Source organism: Bos grunniens, chromosome 14 (genome assembly GCF_055505025.1).
Source record: "Bos grunniens cultivar Pamir isolate PY7600 chromosome 14, Bosgru_T2T1.0, whole genome shotgun sequence".
NCBI lineage: Eukaryota > Metazoa > Chordata > Mammalia > Artiodactyla > Bovidae > Bos > Bos grunniens.
In genome coordinates, this window is record NC_141178.1 from 47,552,713 (window position 1) to 47,569,564 (window position 16,852).

General features: G+C 40.3%; 1 protein-coding gene and 1 long non-coding RNA gene across 24 annotated transcripts in view; one reads left to right on the plus strand and one right to left on the minus strand.

Annotated features, from left to right (window-relative positions):
• The window catches only part of EYA1 (EYA transcriptional coactivator and phosphatase 1), a 627,341-nt gene extending 616,009 nt beyond the window's left edge, over window positions 1-11,332 (plus strand). For all 22 annotated transcript variants that reach the window (XM_086336569.1, XM_086336592.1, XM_086336567.1 and 19 more), the window contains one exon: window positions 9,285-11,332. In XM_086336569.1, the coding sequence (XP_086192695.1) occupies window positions 9,285-9,365 (81 nt within the window). In that variant the 3' untranslated portion in view covers window positions 9,366-11,332. The remainder of the gene's footprint in view (window positions 1-9,284) is intronic.
• LOC147359371 (uncharacterized) overlaps window positions 1-16,852 on the minus strand; it is a 119,852-nt gene that overhangs the window by 2,743 nt on the left and 100,257 nt on the right. The window lies entirely within an intron of this gene.

The window sequence follows — 16,852 nt, forward strand, 5'->3', positions numbered from 1 at the left end:
CAAGAGATATATTGATATGTCTCTGGTAAATAAGTTGTTAAGATATAAGACAGGGTCTGATAACTATGAAGTATGCAACAAGTGGCAGCCATTATTATTAACTATTTGTGTATGTGCCTGAATCAGCGGTTAAGTATGAGCTCCTGAGAGGTAGGAATCTTATATTTTGATTGATTTTTGTTTGGCCCTCAGTCTTCATTTCTTTTTCACAACTCCCTAAATATTGGCACAGTCATGCTGTAATATTTCTTAAATTGAAGAGCATTAAATATTTTGAGATTAACCAATAGGATAATTTTTTCATCTCTTGCCCACACCCTCACTCATAGAAATGACACAGTATCTTTCCATAAAGGAGGAAAGCTCTTCTGGAATAGTCCAGTATATCCCAGAAATGGCACCACACCATAGATGCAGTATGGCACATGTCCAGCCTCTTTATAGAGTCCAAGAATGGTAAATTCACCTTCAGTAACCCTGAATTCCAGTAAAAGCATAGAAAGTGTAAGTCGCTTAGTTATGTCTGACTCTTTGTGACCCCATGGACTGTAGTCTGCCAGGCTCTTCTGTGGAATTCTCCAAGCAAAAATATTGGAGTCGGTTGCTATGACCTTCTCCAGGGGATCTTCCTAACCCAAGGATGGAACCCACGTCTCCTGCATTGCAGGCTGATTCTTTACCATCTGAGCCACCAGGAAAGCCCATCAAAGCATAGAAACTGACCCTAATTCTATAAATAATAGATTATTTCTCTTATATTCATAGATACACCATATTCCCAGGATTACAGTTTCCCCAAGTGTGATCAGCACTGGTGGAAACCCACCCACACTTTTTAAAAACTTGATTCTAAGCAGTTTTTGCCATCTAAGCACTCACTCTGCATTCCAGCTTCACCAATGGCCATTGTCATTAGCTACATCTGTTAGCCCTTTGGGCTGTCTTCATAAAAAGAAATCTTTCCCAGACTAAATAAAGTGCCCAATCCAGACTCAAGTCTTTTTCCTAAGGAAGCCTCTGTAATCCCCTGCCATTTCTAGACTGGACCTCCTAGTGGCAATGGGAACATGGAATAGTTTTGCACCTCTGAGCATCATAGAATTGAAGAGCAGAATTGCATGCCAGGATGGCCCAGGGCCAAGGTGTGAATGTGCCCTCCAGGCTGGTCCTTCTCCATCTGGTATTCAGCAAAATATTTTAAAGAGAAGCCAAAATGTGGCTTTCTGGCTTGTGGTAGACAGAAGAATGTTTATGTAAGTGATGACTTAATATGAAAAAAAAAAAAAGAAAAGACACAAGTCAAGTCTTTGGTCCCCAATCAAGGATTTTGTAGACCAGTTTCTTCCTAAGCCTTTATGAGAAGTTTTTTTTTCTTAGATATTTGTGTAGGTGAACACAACATGGAAAAAGAAAAGGAATTACTGGTTTGATGTTAGAATTGAAAGTAGAAACAGTACTGAGAGTATTTGTTCCCTCTGAAGAGCAGTTAAAATTGTTTCCAGTGTTTATCCCTTGGACATATTATTCTTTTTATTCAGGACAAACACACACACCTGTACCAAAAAAAAAAATAGACAACTGCTTACAAAGAACATCCTCTTTAAATTGTTTGACCGTGAATAAGAAGTTGTAGCTTCAACTTTGTTTTAGCTTCTTGGGATAAGTGTTTGTGATCAGTGCAGTACTCTGTTACAAAGGAACTCTGCACTTTGAGACCTACCAGCTTGGAAACTGTAAGGCAACTGTAGCCTGGAGTTGTAAGATCTTTATGTGTGTTTGTAAATTGTACAGATTTTTCAGAAATATTCAGATTCCTAAAAATTGCACCTGTGATTCAGATGTCACAGGAAGGTGAATACTTTGGCCAAGATCACACTGCTTGAAAGCTACCAAACTAAGATATGAAGCCAATTATATCTCTGAGATTCAGCACAAAGTTCCTTCAAATTATAAACTTTACTTAGATATCTTAAATATGATTTGGTTTACAAAAAATAATTTTAATGCTTTTAAAAAATTGTTATAGCGTGCAATGTTTATTCCTTTGGGGAGGTATATAGAACCATGTTAAGTGTTCTCCCCATTTTATACTCATGATTAAAATTTTTTAAATCATTAATTCTAGTTTATAATTTGGTTCACAAGCATTTCAGATCACTGAATAAAACTGACAGTGAAACAGTGAAGTGCTGCAAGAGTGGGTACTAAAATGATGTGCAAGATCAAAACATTTTGCTTTTCTTCTAAATCAGTTTTAACCATTTAGCTTGTGTCTTAGTTTCCTGTGTCCTTTTAAAAATCTAGTACAACACTCTTGCCTCCTACCTGTAGAGAGGTCTTTCATCTCCCTAAATAATGTTCTTTTGCTAGATGTAGTGGTTTTTTTTTAGCCCAGGACTGAAAACTAGTAAGTATTCTGCCAGTTACCTGTTTTGTTATGCTCAAAATCTGCTCTGTCCCCGTTGCTCTCTTCCATACAATTCCAGGAGTTTCATCAGTAATTTGATCTAATTCTATAATTGTATCATTAAAAAACATTCCTTCAAAGAGAAAAGGTTAGAGATACCTTTGTTTTTAAAAAAACATTATTCTAAAAAGATCTTAAAAAAAATTTTTTATTGGAGTATAGTTGATGTACAGTGTTGTATTAGTTTCACATGTACGGCAAAGTAAATCAATTATACATATATCCACTCTTTGTTAGATTCTATCCCCATGTAGGTCATTAAGAGTGTTGAGTAGAGTTCCCTGGGCTATATGTGCTTGCTCAGTCACTTCAGTCGTGTCCAACTCTTTGCAACAGTAGGTCTTTATATATATATATATATATATATATATATATATATATATATATATAATTAGTGTGTTTATCGGAGAAGGCAGTGGCACCCCACTCCAGTACTCTTGCCTGGAAAATCCCATGGATGGAGGAGCCTGGTGGGCTGCCATCTATGGGGTCGCACAGAGTTGGACACAACTGAAGCGACTTAGCAGCAGCAGTGTGTTTATGTCAATTCCAATTTATCTCTCCCCCTGCCTTATCCCTTGGTAACCATAAGTTTGCTTTCTACATCTGTAACACTTTGTTTTATAAATAAGTTCATTTGTACTGTTCTTTTAAATTCCACATTTAAGTGATATGGTATTTGTCTTTCTGTGTCCAACTTCCTTCACTCAGTAAGGTCCATTCATGTTGCTGCAAATAGCATTATTTAATTCTTTTTATGACTAATATTCCATTGTATATGTGTACCACATTTTCTTTATCCATTCCTCTGTTGATGGACATTTAGATCGCTTCCATGTCCTGGCTATTGTAAATATTGCTGCAGTGAACACTGGGGTGCGTGTATCTTTTTGAATTAGTTTTCTTTTTCTGATTTCTCATTACTAATATATAGGAATGCAAGAGATTTCTGTGTACTTTGTATTCTGTAACTTTACCAAATTCATTGATGAGCTCTAGTAGTGTTGTGGTCCAATTTGTATCCCTTTTCTTTTTCTTCTCTGATTGATGTGGCTAGGATTTCCAAAACTATGTTGAATCATAGTGGTAAGAATGGACATCCTTTTCTTATTTCTGATCTTAGAGGAAATGCTTTCAGTTTTTCACCCTAGAATAAATAAGCAAATTCTAAAAAAGATCTCTTGTAAGAGTTTTCTTCAAGCACCTCTTTGTTCCTAGAAAGACTGTTCAGAGAAACTATCTCCCTGTCAATATCTTCCTTTGATGTATGTTATGTCTTTTGTTGTCAAAATTTGCCATGCTTTTTTTTAACCATAAAATTTCTTGTTTTCCTAACATTCCTCCAGTGAAAATAGTTAAAGCATGATTTAAAAAATCAAAGTGTAAGTAATAGTCTTCTGCACACTGACAGCAGTTTTGGTTTATGGAGCAAAATGGCCTTGTTTTATAACTTTGACTTTATTTACTTTTCAGAGAACCACCTAAAATGAATCTCTTGTAAATAACATGGAGGGAAGGGGGTATGACAAGCATCCATTATTCTGCATAATAACAACAGCTTCATCAAAAATGTCCATTTTCATTGTGCATCCCAAACCTTGCCCAAAACCAAGATGAACCTGAGAATCTGCTTCATAATGCTTGATTCTGAGTTTATTTGGGAGAAAAATAAGGACTTTAAAAAAAAAAAAAAACACACAGTATTTTTGATGCAGGTTTTTGCTTTTAGTTTTAAGTGAGATAAAGGGATTACTAACACTGAGTACAGAATTTTATTCTAAATCCATTACACTTATTTAACTTAATGAGCACAAACTATATGCCAGATCTTAAATTGGATTTCATCTTTAAAGTGCAGACTTTGTCCAGAGAGGATGCAGATATACAAATAATCATAGAGCAAAACTGTGCCGAAAGTTTCATAAATTCTCAGAATAATCTATTTACAATTTGTGAAGTATTTGTATCTCCATATGCAATTTTTTTACATATATGCATAGGAAAGCACAGATTTTATTTTTTATACAAATTATAATTATATACTTTTTTCTATACCTTTTTTTTTTCCACTTAATATATATCCTGGTAGTTATTTCATATCAGGAAGCACATGGAGCTCTGTATCTCTAATGCTTATAAATGACCACATCAGAATTTCATTACATCGATGTGCTATAATTTAACAAGTCCCCTGGGGCTCAACATTTTGGTGGTTTCCAGAATTTACTATTATAGACAGTTCTTATGTGGTTCATGCGTGGGCAAGTATCAATACATTTGTGGGATAAATTCCTAGAAGTGTAATGCCTAGGGCAAAGGCTATGTGCTTTTATGGTTTTGAAATATAATTCAGCAAAATTCAAATTACACGTGAATGTTCACACGCCCAGCTTTTTGTATTACTGATCTTATGTATAACCAGAAGGGATAAACAGACAGGAAAGGTGGCAGAAGGAAATTTGGAAAACCGCACATGTGGGCAAGAGGAACGGAAAGGATGTGTTATCATCTTCCCATTAGGGAATATTTTGGTTCCAACGACCCCAAAACATGTGCTACTTCCCAAAATTTAAGTCTTGGTGCCCATTTTTCTCAATTTATGCCTAATCTCAATAAACTAGTCACACACACATCAGTTTAGGCTATTATTGTTAACTGTTCTGGTTTCAGGGCTCTAGTTATGGGATGGAGTATCTCCATGTTGTTGTTCATTCGCTAAGTCCTGTATGACTCTTTGCCACCCCATTGATTGTAGCAATGGGTGTAGGCTCCTCTGTCTTCCACTGTCTCCCAGAGTTTGCTCAAATTCATGTCCATTAAGTCCCATTTCATCCATCTGAATATCTGCATATGTATGTGGTGTAATCTCACCATGTCTTTATCCATTCATCTGTTGATGGACACTTAGGTTGTTTCCATATCAAGAGTATGGTAATAGTTCTGCTATGAAGATGCCGGTATCTGTTCAACATATTATTTGCATTTCCTTTGGGCATGTATATACCCAGAAGTGGGATTGTTTAGTCCTGTGGTAGTTACGTTTTTAATTTTTTAAGGAACCGCCAGACTCGTTTCCATACTGATTATACCAATTTACATTCTGACCAGCAGTGCATAAGGGTTCCCTTTTCCCTACCTCCTCATCAGCATTTGTTACCCCTTATCTTTTTGATGAAGGCTGTTCTAACAGGTGTGAGGTGATTATCTCATTGTGATTTTGATTTGTATTTCCCTAATTAGTAATGGTGAGCACTACTTCACATACTTGTTGGCCATCTGTATATTTTCTTGACAAAAATGTCTATTCTGCCCAATTTTTAGATTGTTTTGCTATTGAGTTTTATGATATTAACCCCTTATCAGATATATAGTTTACAAATTTTGTTTTCCTCATTCCATAGGTTATCTTTTCATTTTGTCAATCATTTCTTTTGCTGTGCAGAAACTTTTTAGTTTGATATGTCTTCCTGTTTATTTTGTTTGCTTGTGCTTTAGGTGTCATATCCAAAAGATCATTACCAAGGCTGATGTCAAGGAGTTTTTCCCCAGTGTTTTCTTATAGGAGTTTTACGGTTCTTGGTCTTATTGAAGTCTTTAGTCCCTTTTAGGTTGTTTCCTTCTTTTATAGTTTGTTTCATTCTTTTATATGTGAATAGCCAGTATTCCCAGCAACATTTATTGAAGAGACCATCTTTTCTCCATTGAGTATTAAGCATATATACATGGCTTTGTTCTGGGCTGTTGATTCTGTCCCATTTTCTATGTATCTGTTTTATTCTATTATATACTGTTTTGATTACCGCAGCTTTATCATACAGCCTGAAATCAGGAAGTGTGATGCCTCCCACTTTGTGCTTTCTCAGGATTGGTTTAGCAATTTGAGGTCTTTTAGCTCCATATACATTTTAGGATTGTTTTTTCTACTTCTGTAAAAATCGCTATTGGAACTTTGACAGAGATTGCACTGAATCTGTAGATGGTGGCTCGGAAGAGTACAGAGACTGCCTGCAATGCAGGAGACCTGGGTTCTGTCCCTGGGTTGGGAATATCCCCTGGAGGGAGGGCATGGCAGCCCGCTCCAGCATTCTTGCCTGGAAAATCCCATGGACAGAGGAGCCTGTTGGGCTACAGTCATGGAGTCACAGTCAGACACAACTGAGCAACTAAGGACGCACACACAGTATGAACATTTTCACAACATTTGTTCTTCTAATCATGAGCGTGACATACCTTTCCATTTATTATTTGTGTCAGTTTCTTTCATCTGTGTCTTATAGTTTTCCGTGTAGAAATCCTGCACTTTTACTGTTTTTGATGTTGTAAACGGAATCACTTTATTATTGGATAATTTGGTCTTAGTGTATAGAAATGCTGATTTTTGTAGGCTAATTTTGTATCCTGCAACTTTGTTGAATTCATTGATTAGGTCTAACAGTTTTTTGTTGGTGTCTTTAGGATTTTCTATACATAAAATTATGTCATCTGCAAATAGTTTTACTTCTTCCTTTCCAATTCTGATGCTTTTATTTTTCTTACTTGATGTGCTGGCTAGGTCATTTTTGATTCTTAATCCCATACTGCCTTACATTGTAATAAAAAAGTTTCAGCAGATATGTCTTGCCTGCTGGTTCTTGGCAGTGGGAGGATATGTTATGTATGTATATTATTTTATAAATCTGCTCTAGCTATAGTGCTGAGCAAGTAATACTTTAATGAAAAAGTTATTGACTTTATTAAACCTAGGAGCAACCCTGAGTCATTTCCCCTAAACCGTTACTTTACAAATAAACAAACTAGGGCTCCAAGGAGATGTCATGATTCAAAGTCATGTTACTAAAGTCAGAGTTGAGAGTATAACCCAGGTCTCCTCATTCTAGAACCTGCTTTTCTTTTCCTCTTTTGCTACCATCACTCTCTGATTTGATATAAGAAATATTTGTTCCAAGCTAAACACTGATTCAGGAAAAAAAATTATTTACTTTGCACTTACTGGGCCTGGGAAGCTCTTGTTGATCCATAAAAGCTTCACATTGGTATGCGCCTACTTAGAGAAAATGTTATTTTGCAATATAATTATTTGTTAACACATGTTTGAATCCCCTGTTCTCTTCCCTAGACTCAGTCTTCTTATAATTACTCAATATTAAATGTTCTTAATAACTATCAATAGGATAGTCCTCTTTAACAGGACTAACCAGGTCTTGCACCATTTGACTCCTACAGCCAAAATGTCAGAGCCATGTCTTTCTCTCATACAGCTAGTATTCGAACAATGAGCTTGTCCTTTATCCTCCACCCCTTCACACACACAGCCATTACAGTGCTCTTCTGAATGATCATCCTTTCATAACTAGCTCAGTTATTACCTCTCCTCTTACCAAGTGTCTCCCTCAGTTCCCCAGGCAAAGGGAGTCACCTCCTCCTACTCCTTTGAGGTGAACTTGCGTGATTGCCATTCATGTCTGCTACTCAACCACAGACTATGAAAGGGTGGGTCAGGGATGTCTTGTATGCCATGCTTGCAAACACAAAAATCTCGAATGAATGAATGCAAAATAGTACAATATATGTTTATGATCTAAAGTTGCCCAGTGGAACATGATAAATATTTGAAAAGAGATCTCTAGTATTTGGTGCTGAACTGTTATTGAAGGATAACGAAAACAGAGATACCCCAAAATAGTTTAGAATCCAGAAAGGCCTACATGTGATATTGGACTATGGTATATGTTTTTAGCAGATCACTTGAGACAAAGACATTGACAATAAGTAACAATATTTTGCATCCCCAGAATAACAACAGGTATGTGATCTATACCAAAACAGTAGCTTCTACTGTCATTTAGATAGTCCCCCCAAAACTCCTCAGTTCCAAATTCTATTTGTTTTCATGCCATATTCTCCTAATAGTCTGAATTGTTTAAAAACCCCCTAGAACTATAATTGCAAATTATACTCAGACCTTCACTTTTTGTGTAAAAAAAAAAGTTTTCTGTGGGCTTAATAGAATTTTATTCTCTGAAAGGTGATGACTATCTGTCTCTTATCTAAGATTTTGCTCATACATATTATAATGTTTTTGAGCCGTAAAGTTGATAATCAATCATGTTTTTATCTTTCATGGATGATGAAGCTCTTGCCGGGGAAGGGGGCTGTTTTTCTTGTCTCTGGTTAATTCAGATGTTTTACAAAGATAGCTCCATCATTTAAGGAAGATTTTTAGATTGATGTTTTAAACAACTACAAAAAAAAAAAAGCTGAAAAAACTACCTTAGATGTTCATTTAAAATGTTCTCATATGGTAATGTTGTTTCAAGGTCAGTGTGAACAATGCCTGATGGAAATAAATGAAAAAAATAGTTGTTTCAATCAAATTTTGATTTTAGAACTAAAATCAAATTTTGCAAAATGTAAAATACTACCAACTAAGGAAAACCGCTTAAACTTGCAGCATGAAAGCTCCAGTGGATCCAGATTTTGAAAGGCAAATATTTGACACATTTTTGTTCACAGCTACTGGGTTTTATTTGAAGTTTGGAATAAGCATTCAAGCGGCAGTGTAGGTCTGCTTAAGAAATACCCATCACCTTCTTAAAAACAGACTCCCGAATTGCATTTTAAAATGCACTCTGGCATTCTTAGGGGAGGAGTAAGTTTGGATTTTGTTTTAAACAGATGTGATGTTGAGATCTTAATGGGCAGTTTTCACAGTTCGGAATAAAGGGGGTTGGGCAGTGGAGTGGACTGACAGAGCAGCCCTTCAGGGCTGGTGCTGGGCGCGTTCCCCATCCTCACCACGTTGTCTGCCCCTCCGCAGCACGCCATGCCCTTCTGGAGGGTCTCCAGTCACTCGGACCTCATGGCCCTACATCATGCCTTGGAACTGGAGTACCTGTAACAGTCACCTAGCACTTTGAAGCTGCACAGCCGCCCTGTGACCGGGGGACACATCCACCAAGCTGAGTCCCAACTGGGCGCCAGACTCCAAATTAACATTTCAGCATTTTGACACCCAGCTGCTGTGGGTCCTCGCCTCCACCTCTGTGGGAAATGAAGGACACCACACCCCTTTCTTCAGAACAGCTGTTGACTCCTAGTACTGTGAATCCATTGCAAATAAGCCATGAGAATGTTCTAGCACAGTGTAGTGTGTCTTGGCCACATTAACTAACCATGGTTCGAACCTGTGAAGAAAGGACCTGCAGACGCTTAATGTTTCTAGCATCTTCAATGTGACATAAAACAGCTTCTCCAATACAGCAAACTTGATTGCACAACAAAGACTGAAGTGGGTTTCCTGAGTACCAGTGGGGGGATTTTTCTTGTAAAGGTTTACTTTTTCTGGTGTCTCATACCCAGGGTCTTCTGTACATCTCTACTTATTTATGAACAGACTTTAAAAAAAAAAAAACAGCTTTATCGAGGTATAATTCAAGAACCATACAGTTCACGCAAACAGACTTTTGACATCAGATAACTGAAGAGACAGTAGCATGACAGAAGCGATCAAAGGCCCTGGCCTCATGACACAGCAAGTACTTTGAATTTTAGCACATTGCAAAGTAGTTTAAAATATGTCTAATTTAAACGTATAATATGTACATCACTGAGACAATCATGTACAGAAAGAATTTTTGGTGTAAATTTGTAATAATGGATGATTTCTTTTACATATTGTTTAGAAAAATGATATTGAAAGGTAGCAATGGCTTGATAGTGAAGTATGAGGAGGACCGGCACAGACACGCAGGGCCTTCTCCAAGTACTGGGTATAAATATGTAGATAATGGATTTTTTTTTTTTTTTTTTAGATCATGTTGTCAAGACCAAAAGCATGGATGTCAAGTGTCAATAGGATTTTGTTTTCTAATAATTTTTTTCCCCAATCTGTACTTTTTTTTTTTTTTAATGCTGTTAGGAGGGCCTTGGTAAATAACACATCAGTGTCTTAAACAACTGGGGTCGGGGGGCGGGGGGAGACAAGTCCTCTTACAACCTCACTTTTTCATTTTTAGCATTAATGCAGTGTAACTATTTGGCAAAGGAGAGTTATTCAAATGCTTCTTCCCACAGAAAGAAGGTAGATGATGGATAGATTTTATAAATGGCTCATGAATTGGACACTAGCAAAGGGACACTATCATGTGTCCAGATGATATTTTCTTGTTTAAGGAAGGCCATGACCACATATCTGCAAATCAGCACAACTTTGTATTACTTCCTTACATTCATGTTCTTTCTCTTTCCCTCCACGTCCCACCATCATCCCCCACCAGAAAAGTTCATTGCCAGCAGTGGGACATGATCCAGTCATCATCACCGAGAAAATAATGCTACTCTTTTCACCCCATCCTAACTATATGACAAGCGTAAATCTGAGAAATGAAGCTTGTCACCTTTGTAATACCCTCAAAAAAGTTCAGCCAGAAGTAATCCATCAGTTTATCTAGACACTAGTTTCTCTCATCTAAAGGCCTTCCATTGTCATGAGATTACTTTTTGGATGAATTTTCTTTAATAGTATATTGGAGGGAAAAAAACCCACCAGCTTTGACCCAAAGTAGCTACAGAGCTGCCCTATCCTTTCCTAAGGTTTCATGTTGCTGCTAGAATTAGTCAGTTGTGAATATCTCCAAATTGTTGAATCATTGAATTCAGTTGTTTTTTCCTCTCTTGCTTGAAGCAAACAGAAGTCAACAGTTTTTTAGCCTTTCCATTTTATGTTTTTGTACTCTGCAAACTGAAAAGACAAAAGTTCATCATCTTGGCCTTACTGTATAAAGGTGTGTCGTGTCCACAACTGTGTACAGACTTTTTCTTCAATTTGTGTTTAAATTAATAAAACTGATTTGTGAAGTACTGTAAGCTCCCTGTCAGTGTTTTCTTCATCTTTTGGTTCTGTAAAATAGCAGGATCTTGGTGGTGTTAGAACACTCATAGTCCAACAAAAGAAAGCTGTATGGAGCAACTGTAGTAATGGCTTTATCAGCCCTTGCAAGGAACTAAGCTAGAAGAATAACAGCTGTCTCTTTGATCACCATTAAGAACAGATGAATGGAAAAGCCTTTTACTTCCTCTGAAACTATATAAACAAGACTTTCACTCAGATTTATCTGCTATGGAACCGAATTCAGCATCAAGTATCTTGGATGTCAGAGCATAGATTTAGCCACTTCAATACCCAAGGGACAGCAATGGAAACTAGTTTCCATTCCATTTCATCTGTAAAGAACGCCCACAACATACATCTCTAAGATTTGGCCAGCTTCATCACTGACAAAGAGCTATATAACAGCACAACTTGCTTCCTCCTGGGATTTCATCTTAGAAACACAACATTCACACATACAGAACACATGAACATCCAACATGCAGTGGTCTGACTCATTCATCAGGCCGAGGACATTCATTTTTCACATGCACACGTTTGGCCAAGTGGCTTGAATAATGAAGTGTCTGTGCATGCTCAGTTGCCCGAGAGTGAGACATTTGGAGAATGTCTGTAGGCAGGGGTGGGGAGTGGAGGGACTTTTAGGTCTCAGGTGAAGAAAGTATGAAAAAGAGTCAAATGGAGAGCATACCCTCAAAGGATGGATTTTCTAAAGTGCTGCTTCTAACATGATACCCTTTGGTCCATAGATGAGAGGCCACATTTCTCTCCCTACCATTCTAGACTTTTCAGATACAGTCACTACTTTCTTTCCAACATTGTCTCTCGTTATTCTTATTATGAACAAACTTTCTGTCCATGTTAACTGATCTCTTTAATAGACCAAACAGCCCCTAAGAATCCTTGCCTCACCTCTACTCAGGGCTTGCCCACTGCCATCAGTGACTTCCTCCACCCTCCATCCACCCAAGCCATGTTCAGCTCCAGAGCCTTCCTTGCAGAACCTTCTTTCCCATCCTGGCACACAGTGCTAGCTCTTTCTCTTGAACTGCTCCCACCTCCAATGTCCATAGTCTTACTGACTGTTCATAATACCCTCCTCAATGTGGATGGAGTTTACATCAGAGTAGGCGTGAACAGACATATGAGTGAATGAGGGAATGAATGAGATATATTCAGTTGGAAAGGTTCTTTATGGAAAATTAAAACAGGGAATATATGTAAGTGACAGGGCTTCCCTGTAAAGGACGGACAGAGCTGAGACAGATGAACTGAGACCAACTACTAAGAAGCAGGCCGCATGTGAAAATGAGGGGTAGAAAAGAGAGGCACAAAGGTCCTTGGAGGAGAAGACTTCTATTTATTGTGTTCTCGGAGTGAGAATCACACTCATGGGTCCAAGAAGAGATGATTTTGCAAAGGCTAGCCACCTAGAGGTCTACACAGGGCTGTGACCCAATCTGATACATTCTTTGAAATGACCACTCTGGCTGCTGGGTGGAGAGTGGACTATAGAAGGGCAAGAGAAGAACTGGGGAAACAAGTCATTAGGCCAACAGCAAGGTCCAGGCCAGCAGCAGCCAGATTCAGATTAGGATGGGAAAAAGAACACTTGGATTTATTTTTAGCAATAGCAACAACAGCACTGGCTGAGGAGTTGAAAGAGGTGAGCAGTGGGACACGAGGACAGTGGACACCCCCAGAGTAAGGCATCTCCCCACCCACTGTCAGATAGTATACCCAGTGGTGTACTGGCCTCTGCAGGCAGGTTGCCTGGGTTCAGATCCTGGCTTCCCCATTTTGTCTTGCCAAGTTAACTTCACTGTGCCTTAGTTTCCTCATCTGTAAAATGGGGATAATAATAATACCTACTTTAGACCATTGGAGAAGGAAATGGCAACCCACTTCAGTATTCTTGCCTGGAGAATTCCATGGACAAAGGAGCCTGGCAAGCTATAGTCCACGGGGTCGCAAAGAGTTGGACACAGCTGAGTGACTATCACTTCAGACCATTACAATGAAGACCAAGTAAATTCATATGAATAAAGTGCTTGGGACACCACTTGGCAAATTATTCAATGCTGTTCATTCATATGCTTGCTAAGTATTCATAGACATTTTTTTTTTCTAACTAAAGAATCAGCTCTTTGATGGCACAGACCATTTACAAGGGGATTACATTTTTCTGGACTAGTCAAGGAAAGTGAAAGTTACAGTGTTAGTCACTTAGTCATAGCTCAAACTGTAGCTCAGCAGTCTCCTCTGTTCATGGGATTCTCTGGGCAAGAATACTGCAGTGGGTTGATACTTCCTTCATCAGGGAATCGTTCCAACCCAGGGATCAAACCTGGGTCTCCTACACTATAGGCAGAGTCTTTACAGTCTGAGCCACCAGGTAGGCCTAAGTCTAGGAAACAGGATGAAAAAGAAAACCATTGAGTAGCAATTCTTTTTTAATAGCCACCATCCCAGTGCTTGAGGTCAGGAATTAACGAGTTTTTCATCCTGTTTCCTAAATGGAAAGGAAATCCAGAAGGAAGGGGATATATGTCTATGTGTGGCTGATTCATTTTGCTGTACAGTAGAGACTAACAACATTGTAAAGCAATTGTACTCCAATGAAAATTAATTAGAAAAAAAAAAAAAGGACTTCTCTGGTGGTCCAGTGTTTAAGAATCCATCTGCCAATGCAGGGACACGAGTTCAGTCCCTGGTCCGGGGAAACTAAGATCCCACATCCTGCGGGACACTAATCCCACATGCCACAACTACTGAGCCCTTGTGCCCTACAGCCCTGCTCCACAACAGGAGAAGCCACGGCAGAAAAGCCCATGCACCGCAACTAGAGAAAGTCCCCTCAAAACAACGAAGAGCCCCTGAGTGGAAGTGAAGACCCAGCGCAGCCCTTAATAAATGAATACATTTTGGGAAAAAAGAATCACAATGATAAAGGACACTTGTGTGAGCAGTCCTGTGGACATGCGAGGTGGGGCAAGCAGGGCAGGCAGGAAACCCTGCCCCGAAGCTGAGCCCTGCAGGCTGAAGCTGGCCTGAGCAGAGTGGGGAGAAGGAGAGCACAGGAGAGAGGCCACAGGACTACAGGAGCACAGGGAGTGTGGGTCTGAGTAGCCAGGAGAGGGAAAGGTGAGGATGGGAACTGTCCTTCACCTCCAAGGACAATTTCAGACTTACTGCTTTTATTACCCACAAGCTTGGCTGTTCCCCCTCTATGGAAGACAGAAAAGCAAGAAGACAGGACCAGAGGTTCTCAGCCTCCTGCATTAGCACACACAGCCTTTACTGGGGCCCCTGATTCAACATTAAACTAGACTTAGATGAGAGCCCTAAGTAGTGTCCAGCAGAGCCCCTTTTATTTTACAGATTACAAAACTCAGGTTAAATGGTCTGCCTAAGAGGTCACAGCCTAATCAGGCAGTCACGGCTCTGAGCAACTCTTGGATACAACACAGACTCATGAAAAGATCACGGGCTCTCAGGTCAGTACAAGCTGACTTTTCCTCTGACTCCATCACACCACACCAGGGCTTAGGCAGCCCTTTCCATTTTCAGGGGGTATCTCACATCCTGTCCAGTTAATACAATTGTTCAGTGAGGTCTGAATGCTCATAGCACCTCAATTCTATGCTATCCTTCAAGAGATTGGTTTAAGATTTGACTCCTAATCAGCATATACACATGTCCCAAGCACGTACATTTTGTAATAACTTTTAAAATTTGCTTTTCAAAACTGGAATAGGGCTTGCATGTTCCCCAATTCAACTGAATATAAAGGAGGCCATTTGCTGAAGGAGCTTCCGTGGTGGCTCAGATGATAAAGAATCTGCCTGCAATGCAGGAGGACCAGGGTTCCATCCTTGGGTTGCAAAGATCCCCTGGAGAAGGGAATGGTAACCCACTCCAGTATTCTTGCCTGGAGAATCCCATGGACAAAGGAGCCTGGCGGGCTACAGTCCACAGGGTCGCAAAGAGTCGGACACGACTGAAGCAAATTAGCACACACGCATTTGCTTAACAGAATGTGGAGATGGGCCCATGAACACTGGGTGTTCATTTAAGACCTCTAAGAAATTCCCTCCCAGATCCTGGGACCGCCCCCCCCCCCGCCCCCGCAACAGTCCCCACAGGCACAAAACCTTCAGCTGACTCACGTCACCCTGTCCATCCTGCTCAGGATGGATTTTTGACAATCCGAAAGGAGAGAACTAACAACAGCACTTCCTTCTTTCAGTGTCTCTCAGAAAGGCTTCCATTTCTCTCCGCTCTGTGCAATTATCCAAACTGACAGGCGAACTTGTGGCAGAAGAAATGAAAGAGTTTGTAATTTAGGAAACCTTTTGGCCCCACTGACTGAAAGCAGGTTGTTTGTAAAAAGGAAATCCTGACCTCAGCTAACTGGCAAACTCTGTCAGAAGCAATAGAAGGAAGCGAAGGAGAAAGAACAGCGCTGGGGATTTTTATTGGCAACAGAAGAAAACTGGATCCTCTTCCAGAGGAAAGCCCTTAGGACTGAACTTTCTGGTAGAGGGACGGAGTGTGCCCAGAGCTAGTGCATTAGCGGCTACACACTACACCGTGGTTTCGTTCTGGGTTTGTGGGCTTGTCTGGGTGAGTTTGCTGCCTGGGACCATAGCTAGACTGACCATCCTGATGATGGATCCCCCCACTTCCCTCTTCTGCTCCCAGCACTCCATGGCCTATCCCACCTTCTTTCATGGCTTGACACAAAGCCCCAGGATCCACAGATGACAGCATGCCCACCGGGTGTGAAAGGAGATCAGCTGTCTGGGTGTTTTCCTGGTGCTGTCCACCAACTCACACCTACCTTGTTCCTCTGTCTGCTACCCCTTCAGCAGGACTCTGCAGGAACCTCTGGGAACTCCCTAAAATTGGAGCCTCACCCTCACCCCACCCAACCACAAACTCTAATTTCCTTCTGCTAGTGGTTCTCAACACTTTCATGCATTGGAGAAGGAAATGGCAACCCACTCCAGTGTTCTTGCCTGGAGAATCCCAGGGACGGGGGAGCCTGGTGGGCTGCCGTGTATGGGGTCGCACAGAGTCGGACACGACTGAACTGACTTAGCAGCAGCAACAGCAGCAGCAGTGGTTCTCAGAGGGCTGAGTATAGTATCATAGTATATGTGTGTCAATCCCAATCTCCCAGTTCAACCCCGCCCCCGCCCCGCCCTTTCCTCCCTAGAGAGTCTCATTGAACTTGTCTAGGTTGGGGCTTGAGCGGCAGCCAAGGCAGAGAGCCACTGCTGTGGACCAGGTGTGAGGGAAAGACCCCCACCTAGGGCAGCTCCCCGCAAGGCTGGGCTGTGTGTGGAGTGTGTGTTCCCAGCTCCTGGCTCCTCCTCTCCAAGCCATTCTGATTCCTGGTTGGCCATGCCTGTGCCCCCGAAATCCTTATGACCCCCAACTCATTTCCATCCCAGAATCTAGGGAATTCCTTCTGCGAATGAAGAGTTCTG